This window comes from Protobothrops mucrosquamatus, unplaced genomic scaffold (genome assembly GCF_001527695.2).
Source record: "Protobothrops mucrosquamatus isolate PMUCROS unplaced genomic scaffold, P.Mucros_1.0 scaffold2971, whole genome shotgun sequence".
Classification (NCBI taxonomy): domain Eukaryota; kingdom Metazoa; phylum Chordata; class Lepidosauria; order Squamata; family Viperidae; genus Protobothrops; species Protobothrops mucrosquamatus.
Genome location: NW_015388992.1, coordinates 226,736 through 245,391, shown reverse-complemented (window position 1 = coordinate 245,391; position 18,656 = coordinate 226,736). Strand labels below are relative to the sequence as shown.

General features: G+C 47.5%; 1 protein-coding gene across 1 annotated transcript; it reads left to right on the top strand.

Annotated features, from left to right (window-relative positions):
• Positions 1 to 19: 19 nt before the first annotated feature.
• Positions 20 to 17,740, top strand: NSMF (NMDA receptor synaptonuclear signaling and neuronal migration factor; the record flags this gene model as incomplete). Its single annotated transcript, XM_015826133.1, has 15 exons — positions 20 to 83; positions 952 to 1,530; positions 2,776 to 2,851; positions 3,527 to 3,532; positions 4,869 to 4,937; positions 9,754 to 9,806; positions 10,758 to 10,844; positions 11,332 to 11,453; positions 11,616 to 11,699; positions 12,660 to 12,693; positions 13,803 to 13,873; positions 14,928 to 15,007; positions 15,111 to 15,213; positions 15,463 to 15,538; positions 17,643 to 17,740. Coding segments are annotated over 15 exons (1,602 nt in total), but the record flags the coding sequence as incomplete, so codon positions are not given.
• Positions 17,741 to 18,656: the final 916 nt, after the last annotated feature.

The window sequence follows — 18,656 nt, the reverse complement described above, 5'->3', positions numbered from 1 at the left end:
CCCACACCGGATTACGCGAAGAGCGGCGAGGGCTTTTGGAGATTATCTTTCTCAAAACCATCCCGAAGGCAAGAATGGTGCAGGTACGATAGGTTTCCCAAGATTCAGACTGCATTTATTTTATACGCCTCTGGAGATTAATCTTTAATTCGCCCTAATTTTAAATTGCACCCCTCCCTCAAGTATCTTTCTAAGGCAAATCATATCGGGGAAAAACACATTAAAGCATTGAGCAAACATTAGAACGGCTCTGAAATTCTAGCCTAATGATTTAAATTAATACCGATGCCGGCGGGATTTCTCAGATGGAGTTTCATTAGCTAATAAAAGCAAGAATGAAGCCAAATATCCAGAGGCATAATATTGTATAAGCCCAGTCTTGAACTATGCTTACTCAAGGATACGGCTCTATACAGGTAGTCCTCAATTTACCACCGTTTGTTTCATGACTTAGGACCATTTTTCACACTTACACCCGTTGCAGCCTCCCCCAAGGCCACGTGATCAAAATTCGGATGCGCGGCAACTGACTCACATTTATGACGGTTGCAGTGCGTCCCCTTTTTGCGACCTTCGGGGAAGCAAAGTCAAGGGGGGAGCCAGACTCGCTTAACGACCGTATGGCTAGCTTAAGAACTGCAGTGATTCACTTACTGACTGGGACGAGAAAGGTCGTAAAATGGGGCAAAACCCGCTTAACAAATTTCCGACTTAGCAACGTAAATTTTGGGCTCAGCGGTGATCCTTACGTCGAGGGCTACCTGTATTCAGTCGCTTCGGCCCCTTCTTTGAGTCTTTAAAGTTTCTAGTTCTCACGAATGTACTTTTTAAAAAAAAATAAAATAAAATTGAAGTGTTGGTAAACTGGGTTGGGGCCACCCAGGGTCCTCCTTGCCCAGATAGGGAGCAAGCCCCCCCCCACAAATCTTGTGTTTCTCCTCCTGCTTTCAGATCACTTGCTGGCCGAGTCGTATGTGGGTCCAGAAGACTCCCCAGAGATCCACGTGGGTGTTCAGAACAAGCGGCGGTTGTCTCTCATTTCTGACGGGAAGTTTCAGCCCGCCTTCCCCGAGGAAGCCAGCGAGAAGCTAGCAGGCGAGGGCCCCAAACCCCGCGTCTACACCATCTCCAGCGAGAGGCCCATGCTGTCGCAGCAGCAGAGCGAGAGCATGGAGCTGGTGGTCATCAAAGGGACAGAAGCAGAAGAAGAAGGAGAGGAAGAAGAAGGAGAGGTGGACGGGGACCGGTCCTTAGGTCAGCCTCTCCACAACGCCAGGAGTTCTCACAACCTCAGCCGACAATGCAAGGCCAGTTGGCCAAGTCACCAGCAAGGCTCGAAAGAGTATCCCAGCTGTGCCCAGTTGACGGTGTCATCTCAGCATCCCTTTGATCTAGAACACCACCACCATCACCACCACCACCATCAACACCAGCACCATCAACACCAGCACCACCATCAGACCCAAGCTGGTGAGACCGGCTGGCAGCGGAAGAAGCTGGAACGCATGTATAGCATGGAGCCTGTTTCCGGTAGGTGCAACCGAGTTATGTCGACTTCATCCTGGCCATCTGTTGCTGGGTGGTGGGGTACAGGTAGTCCTCGACTTACGCCCGCAAGTGAGCCCGGGATTCATGTTGCTAAGCAAGACATTCTTTATGTTAATCCTTCTAATTTATAGCTACGTTTCCATAGATTATAGGCCAGATCAGCATTTGTGAAAACTTGGCAGTTTTAAGACACGTGACTGGGGGATTCTGGTTGTTGAAGTCCACACGTCTTGTAGGTTTCTAAGACGTGATCAGTCAATCAATACAGTTTGAGAGACATTGAGCTGTCAAGGTTGCAAGCCCTGCTAGTGTGGTTTTAGGTCAGTAAGCCCACGAATTAAACGTTTTGTGCGGTTTCCTTACCTGCGTAATATGCAAGGGAGACCCTCCAAACCTTTTTCTAATATGGAATTCAAGATAGCTCCAAAACATCAAACGCTCAGCCTGTTTGTTTCTTTTTTGCAATAATAATCCGAATCCTAGAGGGGGTTATTGCGGCTTTGTGGCTGCTGTAGCAAACTTTGCCCATGAGATCAGCAAGAGCTGAGCTTGACCAGAGAGCTTAATATCATTTTTATCCCATGTAATAAGTTATGCTTGTGGATCGCTTTCCCTTCCCCTTTTGAATGCTCAGCCCTGGGGGGGCTGTGGTTGTTATGGTGGTTTGTCACACAGTCAGCCAGTTGTTTAGACAGGACTGGGCATTTTTGTCCACTTGTCGAGTTGTTCCCAAGGGCCAGAGACTGGCAGAGGTTGATTCTGATGGTGTTCAAGGTCTGGTTGCAGGATGTAAGCTGCTCCTAGCAAAGCTGCCTTTTACAATTGACCGGTGGGGATTTTGTCAATGCCATGCTGTCCAAGTATTATTATTATGGTTGGTTGCACAGTCAGCCAGATGTTTAGACTGGATTGGGCATTTTTGCCCAGCTATCGAGCCCTTCCCAAGAATCTGGCATAGGCAGATGTTTGAAGGTGTTAAGGTCTCATCGCAGGATGTAAGCTGCTCCAAGTCAAGCTGCCTTCTGCAATTGACCGATGGGGATTTTGTCAATGCCGATGAGGTTCAAGTGGTGCACCAGAGGTTCTGGGAAGCGTCAACCACTATTGGTCCTATCTCGGCTTTCTTTCGCCCCCGTGTCGTTCTACTTCTACTTGCAGGCCTTTATATTGGGCAATGTTCTTCAACTGTTTCTCCTTCTTCCTCTTCTTCCTCCTTCTGTATTCCAGATGAGGTTCCTATCAGGACCTGGCTGCCCAAAGAAAACCTTTTCACTTTCCAGACAGCGACAACCACTATGCAAGCGTGAGTTCAGCCAAAGAAAGTTGGGGTGATCAAACCGGGGGGGGGGGGACGGCGAGCGTGGGAGGAGAAGCACGTGTGAATCGGGGATTCCTCCCCGTCGTTGGAGGGGCAAAGAAATGAGCAGGCTCGTTTTTCCAACCCCACAGCCAGTGGCTCCCCTGCCCCTTCTCTTTATTTAATGCAACTTCGTGTGACAGGACAGATAGTCCTCGATTTACGACCCGTTTGTTTAACGGCGGCTTGAAAGTACCACGGCCGCTGAAAAAGTGACTCAAAAGTTGCGATCGTCGCAACAACCCCACAGTCGACGTCGTCACAATCGGGACCCTCGGCAAGTGCGTTGCCCTCTTTAGGGTGGTGTGTTAAATTTGTTTGCTGCCCATCTCGGCCCAACATCCCTGGCGTCACCTGATCCCCTTTTACGACCTTCTGACACGGAAGCCAGAGTCGCTTAACGATCAGGTTACTCGCTTAACGGGGCAAAACTCGTTAGCAACTGTCTTCGCTTAGCAACAGAAATTTGGGTCGTAAGTCGAGGACTACATGTGTCTGTGAACCGTCTGCACAACAAAGGATTGTTAACACTGAAAAGGGGATTTGCCACTAACATTTCTTCTTCCTGTTTCTCTCTGTCTCTCTCTTCCTGCTTCTGGGTTTTTTTGTTGGAATCACCAGCATTTCGTAAGTATAATTGCCACCGCGCCTTCATAAATCTTGTGTACTCTTTATCGCTTGCTTGTATGGGCATCTTTGGGTCAAACCTTCTACATTTCTTCCGGTACGTTGTGTGCGTGTTGATAACACAAAAAGACTGAGACTTGAGCTATCCTTTCTGTTGGAACCTTTCCCGTTTGGAAGGGTGAAGATGTTGTGGTCCACACCTCCGCTTTCCCGTCTGCTGCTTTGCAAATCCCATCTTGGTTTGCTGGGCGACCGGAATTCAAAATGTTGAAACACACACACACACACACCCTTTGCGTTGATCATTGTGTAAAGTCCTTTCCCAGTGCCTCATGTGGTCCCGTGTCCATCCGTGATGTATTTTAATACTAAGGAGATCCTTTTGGGTGCTGGAAGATGCCGATGTGAAACACCAGGGTGGCTGAAAGAAATTGTGCAATCGGGAAAAGGGTGGTGGTGGTGGTGAAGGAAACGGGGTTAGAAGTTGGGTGGTTGGGAGTTCTAGTTCTGCCTTAGGCGCAAAGCTGTCTGGGTGACTTCGGATCAGTCCTTCTTTTTCTCCCTCTCTCAGTCTTAGGAAGAAGGAGCTGGCAGGACCAGTTTGGTGCAGGGGTTAAAGGCAAGGGATTAGAGGTCGGAGACCCTGAGTTCTAGTCCTACCATAAAGCCTACTGGATGACTTTGGGGCCAGTTTCCCCCCCCCCACCCTTCCAGCCCTAAGAAGGAGGAGGCAAGGACACAACACTTCCAAAATTGTTGCTGAGAAAACTGCAGTGTAGGGTTTATTTATTTATTTATTTATTGAATTTATATACCGCCCTATCTCCCTTACGGGACTCATGGCGGTGAACAGGCGATAATAAAAACCACAATAAATATACACAAATTTCTGTCTAAAATCAAATTAAATAACAGGCCTGCTCTAAAAATACCCCATACAAAACCCCCACTAAAACATAATCAAACTACGCCAGGCCGGCCGCACGGAATAGATGAGCCTTCAGGGCTCAGCGAAAAAGGCCGAAAAAGGGTTGACTCAAAATGTTGTACATCCTGATGGAGGTAGAGATTTCCTTGCTCCCCGAAGCTGTCTCCTCACCCAGATTTTTTTGCCCACAAATTGGTGCCACGGCACCCGCCTTGCCCCGTCTCCTTGCCATCTTGTGATGTGGCTCATTTTCATCTCCTCCTCCTCCTCCCGGATCCCGGGATTTGCAACCCGTGTCCATCTCCTCCTCCCGCCCTCCACGCCCCCCACCATCCCTTTTTCCACGTCATCGCTCCCTTTTGAAGCTGCCGTGGCTTTGGTTTTAATGCCTTAAACCTGGTTCTCCAGGGCGTTCAGGGGCTACGCTGAGAGGAAGCGTCGAAAACGGGAGAACGATTCGGCGGCTTTGATCCAGAGGTATGGAGGTGCACGGGTTCAAATCCTTTTTTTTTGCCTGGTTGTATGCGCCGGCTGCAATGGATGCTGAGATCCCTTGTTGTTTTTTCTTTCTTTCTTTCTTTTCTTTTTTTCTTCTGTTTCCTGGATTAAAGGAACCAAATGCTGAATTCAGGACCTCCACTTGCCTCTTTGCTGGGCTGCTTTGCTGAGAAGGCAGTTGAGCAAATAAACGCTTTGCTTATTCGTAACGGGAACTTACCTTTTCCCAAAATCAAACTTGGCCAGAGTTTCGGATCAAACGTTTTGAAGGGGCGCAGTTGGGTCTGCTCACAAGCTCTGTGCCTAAATCGGCATCGCTCCGTAAAGGATGCTTTGAATGATTTGCAGCCCATTATTGTCATAAGCGGTATCGATTCAGAATCAATGACTATGCTTTCTTCTCTTTGGCCCGTTGAATTGAGGTTTTCTCCCTGTAATTAACTTGAAGGCTCAAATAGAATTGGGCTGGGGACGCATTGGCCTGCCAGTTGTTGGACTACAGTTCCCATCCTCCTTGACCATCAGCCGTGCCGCCCAGGCTCAGGGGAGCCTAAATCCATTCTCCCCCAAAGGCGCCTCTTTTTCCCCATTTTAATGCGTGGGTTATCTCAGCCCCAATCCTGCCGAGCAGATGCGTGTTTTGTATCCCCCTTTTGCAGATGGGAAGACTGAGTCCCAGAGTTTGTGATTTGTCCTGGAGACGCTGAGAATCCCACCACACACCTGCTCTCTAAAGGCGAGAAAACCCAGTGATGGCTTAAGCTCTGCCAATTTTGATTTTCATTTCCCGAAATGGGACAAATGCAGACAGACAGCCGTCAGCCGTTGCGGCAAGCATCCTATTGGTACACCTGCAAAGATGCAGCAAAAGTTCCGATTCTGGCTCGGATTAGGCCACTGGGCCTCCGTGCCAGATGCGACGGTTGTTCTTTTTGGCTGCCAAGTGTGGTTTCTTTTTCCCCTGCTTACCGTTTCCGGGTTAGGGAAAGCCAAGTTGGAACGGGAAGAATCTTGGCATCGCTGCCCGCAGCTTGGCAGGGCCAAAGAGGAAGTGAGCGGTTGAGTAGGGGGACGTCCTCATTCTCAAATAGTTTGGCGGTCTCTGCTTCCTCCCTTGGCAAGAATCTGCACCGCAGTGCTGCCTTACACGGGCAGTCCTCGGCTTACGACACTCAGTGACCGTTCAGAGCTACAGCGGTGCTGAAAAAAATGACCCTTTTTCTCCACTTAACGATCATTGCAGCATCGCCATGGACCCGTGATCAAACTTCGGATGCTCGGCGACCGGCTCATATTTACGACGGTCGCAGCATCCTGGGCGGGGGGGGGTGTCAGGTGATTCCTCCTTTTGCGACCTCCTTCCGAGCAAAGTCCCGGGGGGGGGGGGAAGCCATATTCCCTCAACAGCTGGCTGACTAATTTAACACCTGCCGTGATTTGCTTAACTGTCGTCAAATGGGGCAAAATTCGCTCAGCAAATGTTTTACTGAGCGAGGGGAATTTGGAGCTCGTTTGTGGCCGTAAGCCGAGGACTTACCTGTATTCCACCTCTTGTCTCCTCTGCCTCTGCTTACTCCTGGCTGGGAATCCAACGCGCATGTTTGAGAAGAAGAAGAACCACAGCTGGAGGAAAGACTAACCCCCAGCCTGCCTTCTCCTGTTTTCTAAGGTGGCTTTGCACCCCTGAGCCCAGAGCATCACACTAATATTGAGGAGGGGGGGACCTTATTTGCTATAACCCCTCGGGCTTTTGCTTCGATAGACGATGAGGCTGCTTGCTTGAGGCTGCCGGAGAAGCTTGTGGCACTGACCGGTTGTGCTTTCCTCCTCGAAGGCATTCCAGAAGCTGCTCATGCTGCTAGTCCCCAAGAGGGCAGGATTCCGATGCAATCCGAGCCCCCTCCGCAAAAGAGAACGCATCTGATTGGAAGCAAAGCCTGTGGCGGTTAATGTATATTTTTTTTCAGGCTTCGACTTGTCCTTTTGAGTCAGGTTTAAAAAAAATAAAATCACACCTTCAAGAGTTTTTTTGTGTTTGATGGAAAGGTCAAATAATTCTCCGATGGAGGCAAGGTGTAAAGCGCCAGAATAACCCCCTAAACACTCGAGAGTATCCCCCCAAATATCAGAATATTTGTGGCACTCCGGAGAGAGGTTTCAGAATGAATCTGTTTTTACAAAATAAGGTGAACAAGGCAGGAAAACTCTGTCGTTTTAATCTTGGTAGGATGGATGCGGAGAAAGTCCACAAAGTTCTCGGCTATTAATTTGTCTCTTTCAGTTATGGCATAATTTTGTTCATGGTTGTTCCTGATCCCAGATTAGCAATTGAACGAGTGGCTCCTAATTCAGATTAATTGGGTATTTGTGGAATAACAGAGTTGGAAGGGACCTTGGAGGTCTTCTAGTCCAGCCCCCTGCTCCAGCAGGAAAACCCTACCCCATTTCAGACAAGTGGCTGCCCAATCTCTTCTTTAAAACCTCCAGTGACGGAGCACCCACAACTTCTGGTGGCAAGCTCTTCCACTGGTTAATTGTCCTCGCTGTTAGGAAGTTTCTCCTTAATTCCAGGTTAATTCCAGATCCATTTAACAGCCACACGAGCCCCAACAACTGCAGTGATGTGCTTAACAACGCTGGCAAAAAAAATACGTCCTAAAATTGGTTGTGATCCACTTAACAGCTGACATCCTCAGCAACAGAAGTTCTGGTCCGTACGTTGAGGACTAGGTACCCGTAAGTCCTGGAAAAACAAGACTGGTAAAATCTCACCGGTTGCTTTCAGCAAACAGAACTAATATTCCTTTCTTATTGATCTCTTCTTCAATTTTCTCATCAGATTTTAGCCAGGAGTCGAAATGCAACTCTTTTTTTTTTTTGCTAAATTGCAGACTTTGGTACAAATTAGGCAGCGCGGGTTTCGATGTGAGCCCTTTAGACGCTGAAACGCTTTTCTTTCATTTCTCTTTTTGGGATTTTGCACCTTGAGTTCTATCGATCTTCGCCGGCTCCTAAAATCATCCGTAGCACCTCGTTGACAAGCTGTCATGCACGCGAGAATCAAGTTTGCCGTAAGAAAATTAGAAATGCCTTTGGCCCGGGGAGGGGGAAAAAAAACCCAAACACCTGGCGACCCCCAGGGGGAGGGCCTTCTCTGTGGGTGCCCCCACCCTCTGGAACGAACTACCCCCCGAGATCCGGACGATTCCGGACCTCCTACCTTTTCGCCGCGTCCTCAAGACATGGCTTTTTGTTGTTCGCCCAGACCGGATCCCTCTTAAAAATTTATCCCTATTAAAATTAAATTTAAAATTAATTAATATGTCGCTTTTTTATAAACCAAAAATTGTCCAAAATACCCCCCTACTACAAAATACACAAAATTATACGACATTCGGCGGGACTCAGGATATCCCTCTTCCCGCCGTATATAATCCATGTTAAATAAAATTAAATTAAATTTCAAGGGTTGGAAGCGAGGGTTTTTCAAATTGTGGGTCACGACGCTTTTAAAAAAGCTGATTGGGCTTTTGCAAGCAGCCTGAAGCAAGTTTTGAGAGATGGCTGAAGCTGTATTTTCACCGGCTGTGAATTCTGGTATGGTGCACAGTATTATATTCACCGTTCTTTGGAATGTCTTGTCGAAATACGCACATTCAGGAAATCTGCTGTTGTAAACTTGCAAAACCGAAAAGGTATGTTGGGTTGGAGGAGAAAAACCGAACGGCGTTCCAGTCACACCAGCAAAACTAAGTGGGAAAGTTGGATGAAAGTAGAATATCTTACAGTTATGGAATGACAGGTCTGGAAGGGACCTCGGAGGTCTTCTAGTCCAGTCTCCTGCTGGATCAAGAATGGGGTGAGCAAAGTCCTAATCCATCCCCAGAAGCTCTGTGGGGGACTTCTTTGGGCTAGTCCCTCCCTCTCAGCCCAACAGACAGTATGGGGTAGTGGTTAAGATGCTTGGACAAGGAGTCTAAAAACTCCACTTCTAGTTTTTCCATTCGGCGTGGAAGCCAGCGAGATAACTTAGGACCTTTTCGTTCTCTCTCAGCCCAGTCCTGGGAAGTTGAAGAACGCCTCCCTGCCAGCTCAGGTTGGGTGGAAAGCATCCATAATCACCTTCATCTCAGAGTTGTACAACTTGTACAACAACCCCCTGAACGATTTAAAGTAAAGCTTGACTGAATCCAAGCGGCCTGTTCTAAACCAGAGTCTAACCAGAGATGGAGAACTGGCGCCCCCTGGTGGTACCTGGTAGGAATAACATTAGCATTCTGTGACCCACCAGCTGGTTGAAAGGTGGAATCCAAAAACGGGGTCCTTTCAGCAAGAGGGTTAAAGAGTAAGATGGAGGGTCTTTCAACACAAAAAAAATCAGGTTCTGCTTCCTACAGATCGTTGACGTTGTCTATAAGCTAGCTAAACCTGAGAATGTTCCTTGCGCTGGCTTGACTTGCGCGTTCTTGCTCTCCTAGCCAAGTTTTGTATATTTTTCGGTGTGTTTTTCTACCTACTCTTGCTCCAAATTCCTTCAAGGTGTGTTGAAATTGTGTTATGGGCGAACGTTCTGGTGAACATTCTCCGCGCTGGTTTTTCTGAGGTAGCTGAGGAGGTATCTAAGGGGGCTTTGGAAGTAAATAAAGGTGAAGGTCTCCTCCAACGGGCTTTTTTTCCCCCTGATTTCTTTTTATCTGCAGCTCCGGGAAGTTGACAGATGGCCCTAGAGAAATTTCTTTCTTTCTCTTTGCTTCCTCAAGACTGATGGCCTTCCCTTTTTTTTTTCTCCTTTCAGAAACTTCCGGAAACACCTCCGTATGGTAGGCAGCCGGCGGATGAAGGCGCAAAGTAAGTGAGCAGGACGACTGGGAGGGACGACGCCATGCCACGTTCTCCCGAGATCTCCCTTCCCCAACCAGGGTTGGACCTCCTGACCCCACTCCCCAGTGGTTTCAGACGAGCTCTCTTAAAGCCCCCCACCCCAAGATGGGAGTGTTTGTGCAAAACATCAGGCATGATCCTGGTTGGGGAAAGGAACCTTAGATAGCCCCCTTATTTTTCTTGGGAAAAAAAGGCAACGCTTTTGTGCTTACAGCCAAGAGGGTGAGCCAGGGATGGGTGTGATTTTAGCAATATTTTGTCAGAATTATTTGCCATCTCCTTGTTCTTCCCAAAAATCTCTCCTTGTCTATCTCCTCCTTGCCTTTCTCCTCCTTGTCTATCTCCTTCTTCTTCTTGTCTTCCTTATCTATCTTCTTCTTCTCCTCCTCCTTCTCATTGTCTATCTTTTTTCTCCTCTTCCTCCTTCTCCTTCTCCTTGTCTATCTCCTCCTTGTCTATCTCCTTCTCCTTCTCCTTCTTGTCTTCCTTATCTATCTTCTTCTTCTCCTCCTCCTTCTTGTCATTGTCTATCTTTTTTTCTCCTCTTCCTCCTTCTCCTTGTCTATCTCCTCCTTGTCTATCTCCTTCTCCTTCTCCTTCTTGTCTTCCTTATCTATCTTCTCCTTCTCCTCCTTCTCCTCATTGTCTATCTTCTTCTCTTTCACCTTCTCCTTCTCGTCTATCTCCTCATCTATCTCCTTCTCCTTCTTGTCTTCCTTATCTATCTTCTCCTCCTCCTCCTCCTCCTCCTCCTTTTTCTCCTCTTCCTCCTTCTCCTTGTTTATCTCCTCCTTGTCTATCTCCTTCTCCTTTTCCTTATCTTCTCCTTCTCCTCATTGTCTATCTCCTTCTCTTTCTCCTTCTCCTTCTCTTTTCCTCATTGTCTATCTCCTCCTCCTCCTCCTCTTTTCCTTCCAGCTTTTGCCGAGCGGCAGAGAAGTTTCAGCCGGTCCTGGAGCGATCCCACTCCCATTAAGCCTGAAAACCTCAACGATTCCCGAGAAAGTACGTCCCCTTTTTTTCTTGAGCACCCAACCCAACTGGAAATGGGCCAGGGGGCGGGGGGGGGGAGAGGGCATCTACGTTCCAATCGAAGCACGTTTCAGCCGGGAGGGCAGAGAGACAGCAAAGGTCGCCTTGACCTTGTAGATGAATTGTGTAGCCCTTGCAAATCTTCCAATCTCCTCCTCGCCGGCTGGGTTTAGTTGCGGTTGCACAATAGCTGGGGTGCTCCAGATCCCTCCACTCCACTCTTGTTCCCAGCCTGTAGCTACTCAAGCGTCTTGCATGAAGGATTCAGACAGGTTGTGCAATGTAGGGGGGGTGGAGTTTGGATGTGTGATGGCAGGATCTGCTTATGCTTCATCTTGGACCTCTCCTCAAAGGAGGACCCTGTCCGTGTGGGCTCCATCCTCCTCGGTGGCACAGGGGGGCTTCTGCCTCTGCAGAGATGGACCTCAACGCTCTTGTCTTCTTTCGCCCCCACCCCCAGGCCATGAATTTCAGGATTCCTGCTGTGCCATTGACAAAGGGGTCGACTTGAACTGGGAGGTGGAGAAAGAAGTGGAAGCGGCCGCCTGCAGTGGGGAGGACTTCGTTCCCCCCAAAATCATGGTGAGCAGTTCTTGAGGAGCACTCGGGGACCCTCCGGGGTGGGAAAAGCTGTCCTGTCTGCCTCTTGCTCGTCCTGTCCCCCAGTTTGTGACTCCTGCCAGTTACAATTCTCTCTTTGCTCTTCTTCTTCCTCTTCTCCTCTTGCTTTCTCTCTCGTTCCAGCTCATTTCCTCCAAGGTGCCCAAAGCCGAGTATGTTCCAACAATTATCCGCCGTGATGACCCATCGATCATCCCCATTCTCTATGTAAGTCTTGGATTGGAGCTGTGGGGGAATGTCCTGTCTGTCTGCCTCACCACCACCACCTCCTCCTCCTCCTCCTCCTCCTCCTTATCCACCCACCCTCTTATCCCCCACCTCCTGTCCCTCTGTCCATCCACACATCTCCCTCTCTCATCTCTCTCCATTTATCTATCCATCCATCCTTCCATTTCCCGTTTCTGTCCATCCCTCCCTTCCTCTCTCTATCTCTCTATCACCCACTCTTCCTTTCATCCCCTACCTTCTGTCCATCCATCCATCCAATTCTCTCTCTCACAGACTATCTAGCTATCATCTAATCTCATTTCATCTCTCTGTCTCTGTCTGTCCATCAGTCTACAAATCCCTCTCTCAATCAATCAATCAATCAATCAATCAATCAATCAATCAATCAATCTATCAATCTATCATCTATCTTCATCTCTGTCTGTCCATCTGTCTACAAATCCCTATCTATCTATCTATCTATCTATCTATCTATCTATCTATCTATCTATCTATCATCTATCTATCTATCTATCTATCTATCTATCTATCTATCTATCTATCTATCTATCTATCTATCTATCTATCTATCTAATCTATCTATCTATCTATCTCTTCATCCAACTTCCTACTTAGCTATCTCTCCTGCTTCATCTCTCTCTCTCTCTCTCTCTCTCTCTCTCTCTCTCTCTCTCTCTCTCTCTCTCTCTCTCTCTCTCACACACACACACACACACACACACACACACACACACACACACACACCTTCTCTCTATTTTTCTCCTAATCTCTTTTCTATCATTTCTGCCTTCCTACCTTTTCAGATCTTCTCTCTCCCCTCTAACGATAGACCTTCACCTGTATCTCTGCCCCATTGCCTCCTCCCAGTTGGTCCCCCTTGACCACCACAGCTGTGGCTTTTTAATCCTTGCCTCTTTGTTTTTTTGTTTTTTTTTTCAGGATCATGAACACGCCACCTTCGATGACATTCTGGGTATGTCAGCTTTGGGTCACAAATCACATGAAGTTATGGTGTGAATGTTGTGTTATTTGTGTGTCTGGTAGCTTAGCCAAAGATCCTGCTGGTCAGTGTTTATAGAGCAGAAATCTAGATACGTGGAAAAGATCCTAGCCGATCCTTCAGGATGTAGGAAGTCCAATATTCACTCCAGCAGAAAAAGAGGTGCCCTCGTGTACTTAAAGTTGAGGGAATCTCAATCCCTCTTTCATTTTCCCTCCCTCAAAGGGTTTGCTTCAACCTCCTCCCAGGTGAGCACACCTCAGGTGTCCTGGAGGAGCAAGGTGAGCAGACCTTTAGTAACCTCACTCAACCTCCCCTAAGACGAGCAAACCTCTAGTAGCCAGGAGATGCCTGGTGGAGAAAGTGGATCGATGGGGGATACCTCGACTTTCCAATTTCTCCCATAACTGATGGAGTTGAAGTCTGGACACCTTAAAAGTTGCCAAGGTTGAGAAACATGGCTTGAGAGAGAGAGAAATCCCACAGGGCTTTTTTCCCCCTGCTCCTGGGTGTCAAAATAATGGTAACAAATTCACTCATCCTCATGGTGGGGCTGGCCAGAATTGGAGACCCGTCTTCCACAGCCTTTCTCCTGATCTTCCAGACTTAACAAAATACAGGCATTCCTCGACTTATGAACACAACTGAGACCCAAAATTTCTGTTGCTAAGAAGAGACGCTGGCTAAGTGAGTTTGGCTCCCTTTTCTTCTTGTTCAGTGAACCACTGCAGTTAAATTAATAACAGTAAAATAGATCCGGCTTCTCCGTTGACTTTGCTTGTCAGAAAGTCGCAAAAGGGGAGGAATCATGGGACGCTGCAACCGTCACAAGTACATGCCAGTTGCCAAGCTTCTGAATATTGATCACGTGACCGTGGTCGTAGGCGTGAAAAACGGTCGCTTTTTTTCAGGGCCGTTGAGCCTTCAAACGGTCACTCAAAGAACCGTTGAGCCTTCAAACGGTCACTCAAAGAACTGTCGTAAGTCGAGGATTATCTGTATCCCTCTTGGGGCATCTTTGCCCCCGAAGCATCCTCTCCTCCTCCTCGCTTCATCCTTCCTTCTCCCTCATCTGTCCGCAGAGGAAATCGAAAAAAAACTCAACATCTACCGGAAGGGCTGCAAAATTTGGAAAATGTTGATTTTTTGCCAGGTGAGTGAGTGGGTGCCGGAACGCCAGTCCCTCCAAAGCCTGGGCTGCAACTGCTGACTTGGGGGGGGGGGGAAACCCACCTTCCCTGGGAGATTGACAGGGACAGAGAGTGCTCATAAAGGGGTCTCCTCCCAAAGCAGTTGCATTGCACCCAGCTCCCCAGATGTGCGTCATCTCCTTGGCAACCGCCAGCCCCGAATCCCAGCTTTGTAAAAGAAAAAGAAGAAAAAGAAAGTCACAGGAGTTGTGGGGTGTTTCCCTCTCCCCCCCTTTATTTTTGGCATTTGGGAGTGGCCTTTTCTTTCTTTCTTTCTTTCTTTCTTTCTTTCTTTCTTTCTTTCTTTCTTTCTTTCTTTCTTTCTTTCTTTCTTTCTTTCTTTCGAAGATTTATATCAGAGGTCCCCAACCTTTTGGGCACCAGGGACCGGTTCCGTGGAGAGAGATTTTTCTGCGGACCGGAGAGTGCATGGTTTTGTGTGTTGCCTGCATCACACAAATGGGGCTTTGCTTGTTTGTGCGGACCGGTTGCTGGCATGCCATGGCCTGGTCCCAGTCCACGGACCGGGTTTTGGGGACCCCTGGTTTATACGACCGCCCACTCAATCTCAGGGACTCTGGGCAGTTTACCAACAATTAACACTTTCTCCTTTAGAATCCCTCCTCTCAATGGCAAATGTGGGCTTCAGGGAAGAAATGGGGGGAGGTAAAAGAGGTGAAAAGCCCCCGCAAAGCTTAAAGTCTTATTCCCCCTCTGAATTCTACGAAGAAAGAGTTTCAAAGTTTCGTCCCCACTTGCTCAAAGGGGCTTGGCAGAACCTGGATATTTTCTCCCGTTTAAGGTTGGCCATCTTCTTGTTCTCCCAATGTTCCTCTTCTCCTAGTCACGGGCTGGCTTTCCCTGTCATGGTTGGGATGGCATCTATGGCTTGTCCTATCCCAGACCAATGTCTCTCTAGGTGTTCCGGGAGGTCTTCTCTTTGCCTTGGCCATTTGAGAAGAACGTTGATGTCCTCCAGGCTGATTCTGGAAGACTTTCTCTCTTTATTTCTTGTAGGGAGGTCCGGGCCATTTATACCTCTTGAAGAATAAAGTCGCCACCTTTGCCAAAGTGGAGAAGGAGGAAGACATGATCTAGTGAGTGATGACCTCGTGAGGAATTTGCTGGGCGTGCTTTGCAGTTGGGAATCTTTGGGAAATGCCTCCATCTACTCGAACCTTCTTCCATCTTGTTCTGCAGCTTCTGGAAGCGGTTGAGCCATCTGATGAGCAAGCTGAACCCGGTTCCAAATGTCATCCACATCATGGGATGTTACGTCTTGGGGAACCACAATGGGGAGAAGGTACGTCCTGTGGTAGTTTGTGAGCAGGTAGACGAGAACCTGGCCTCCTCTTTCTGAAAACCTCTTTTATGGCTGTGTTAACAGAGTTGGAAGGGACCATGGAGTTTATGATTAAGTTGCCCCAATAATTTATGTCGGAATTAACTGCCAAGCCCTGTAGTCTTCGAGAGGATGTGGGAAAGGGAACCAATCATTTGTCCCATATCTCAGGAGGCCTCGCAAATCACCTTGGACTTCTTTGCTTTCCAGCTATTCCAAAATTTAAAGAATCTGATGAGTCCTTGCCGAGTGACCTTCGAATCTCCTCTTGAACTTTCAGCTCAAGGTAAATGAGACGACTAATCTGCCTTTCCTCCACCTGTGAAAATATACCACTGTTGATTGGTACAAGGAGACAGAGAGAGGGAGGGAGGGAGAGAGAGGGAGAGAAATTGATAGATGGATGGATAGATATGATGGATGGATGGATGGATATAGATAGATAGATAGATAGATAGATAGATAGATAGATAGATGGATGGATGGATGATTGGATGGTTGGATGGATGGATGGATGGATGGATGGATGGATGGATGGATGGATGTTTGGTTGGTTGGTTGGTTGGTTGGTTGGTTGGATGGATGGATGGATGGATGGATGGATAGTTGATAGATAGATAGATAGATAGATAGATAGATAGAATAGAATAGATGGAATGATGGATGGATGGATGGATGGATGGATAGAGATAGATAGATAGATAGATAGATAGATAGATAGATAGATAGATAGATAGATAGATAGATAGATAGATAGATGGATGGATGGATGGATGGATGGATGGATGGATGGATGGATGACCTGACTTTCCCTCCCTTCTTTCCCTTGCAGGAAAGGAAATGATCGAGACTTATTTTGACTTCCGTCTCTACCGATTCTGGAAGACCCGCCAGCATTCCAAGCTGCTCGATTACGATGACATTTTATGAGCGCCGCCGGGACAGGCCAGGAGGAATTTCACGGGTGTCCCGAGCAGGCGGGCATCGCAGAGCAGGAGACCTTTTTTTGCACGGCCGCCAGGAGGCCGCGAGAGGCGCCGGAGAAGCCGTTGGGGCCTCGACGTTCAAGAGGTCCGCTCGGCCGCTTGAGGCACAAGATGGACGGAGCACTGCCGAGGGAGGAAAGGGGGTAGGTCTTCAAGGACCGGGGTCGCTTAGGTCACAAGAGGCCCCACGCCATGACAGGTTCTTCTCAGAAGACATTTGAAGCTCAGGTTTCCTACAGAGACTCTCAACTCATCATCTTGCCTATCTCTACTTCGCTGTCATGGAAGGTCAAGAACCACCATGGTTCACTCTTGGAGATGACCCATCATCTTGTCTATCTCTACTTCGCTGTCATGGAAGGTCAATAACCACCTTGGTTCACTCTTGGAGATGACCCATCATCTTGTCTATCTCTACTTCGCTGTCATGGAAGGTCAAGAACCACCTTGGTTCACTCTTGGAGATGACCCATCATCTTGTCTATCTCTACTTCGCTGTCATGGAAGGTCAAGAACCACCTTGGTTCACTCTTGGAGATGACCCATCAAACCATTGAGGCGTTTGAAGAAAGCCAGACCTTAAAAAAGAGAAAAGAAAAGAAATCTCATCCATTTTAAGAACAGGTGTGAATTCTCTCTCTCACACACACGCATCCATACCCATCTCCAGAAGTGCAATTTTCTTTCTTTCCTTCTTTCTTTTTACAAGCAGAGGGAATATTTAACCAGCTGTTGCCGTACCACGCACACCGAATATCTGGTAGATGAGATATTTTGGAGTCTGCTTGAGAATATAGTTGACATCGTAATATATCTTTATATATCTGTCTCTCCACATCTATATATTTATACCGGTGGGTAGCTAAGAGATAAAGGGCCGTTCAGGTNGATAGATAGATAGATAGATAGATAGATAGATAGATAGATAGATAGATAGATAGATAGATAGATAGATAGATAGATAGATAGATAGATAGATAGATGAATAGATGGATGGGACGATGGATGGATAGATAGATGGATGGATAGATAGATAGATAGATAGATAGATAGATAGATAGATAGATAGATAGATGATAGATAGATAGATAGATAGATAGATAGATAGATAGATAGATAGATAGATAGATAGATAGATAGATAGATGAATAGATGGATGGGACGATGGATGGATAGATGGATGGATGGATAGATAGATAGATAGATAGATAGATAGATAGATGATAGATAGATAGATAGATAGATAGATAGATAGATAGATAGATAGATAGATAGATAACAGATAGACATTCAAGTGGCCCATCCATCCCAGGAAGACAATCCTGGCATCTCCTTCTAACGAGGTTCTAGGTCTGGATATTCCAGGCGTCTGACCTGACTTTCCCTCCCTTCTTCCCCTTGCAGGAAAGGAAATGATCGAGACTTATTTTGACTTCCGTCTCTACCGAGTCTGGAAGACCCGCCAGCATTCCAAGCTGCTCGATTACGATGACATTTTATGAGCGCCGCTGGGACGGGCCAGGAGGAATTTCACGGGTGTCCCGAGCAGGCGGGCGTCGCAGAGCAGGAGACCTTTTTTTGCACGGCCGCCAGGAGGCCGCGAGAGGCGCCGGAGAAGCCGTTGGGGCCTCGACGTTCAAGAGGTCCGCTCGGCCGCTTGAGGCACAAGATGGACGGAGTACTGCCGAGGGAGGAAAGGGGGTAGGTCTTCAAGGACCGGGGTCGCTTAGGTCACAAGAGGCCCCATGCCATGACAGGTTCTTCTCAGAAGACATTTGAAGCTCAGGTTTCCTACAGAGACTCTCAACTCATCATCTTGCCTATCTCTACTTCGCTGTCATGGAAGGTCAAGAACCACCATGGTTCACTCTTGGAGATGACCCATCATATTGTCTATCTCTACTTCACTGTCATGGAAGGTCAAGAACCACCATGGTTCACTCTTGGAGATGACTCATCATCTTGTCTATCTCTACTTCGCTGTCATGGAAGGTCAAGAACCACCTTGGTTCACTCTTGGAGATGACCCATCATCTTGTCTATCTCTACTTCGCTGTCATGGAAGGTCAAGAACCACCTTGGTTCACTCTTGGAGATGACCCATCATCTTGTATATCTCTACTTCGCTGTCATGGAAGGTCAAGAACCACCTTGGTTCACTCTTGGAGATGACCCATCATCTTGTCTATCTCTACTTCGCTGTCATGGAAGGTCAAGAACCATCTTGGTTCACTCTTGGAGATGACCCATCAAACCATTGAGGCGTTTGAAGAAAGCCAGACCATTAAAAAAAAAGAAAAGAAATCTCATCCATTTTAAGAACAGGTGTGAATTCTCTCTCTCACACACACGCATCCATACCCATCTCCAGAAGTGCAATTTTCTTTCTTTCCTTCCTTCTTTCTTTTTACAAGCAGA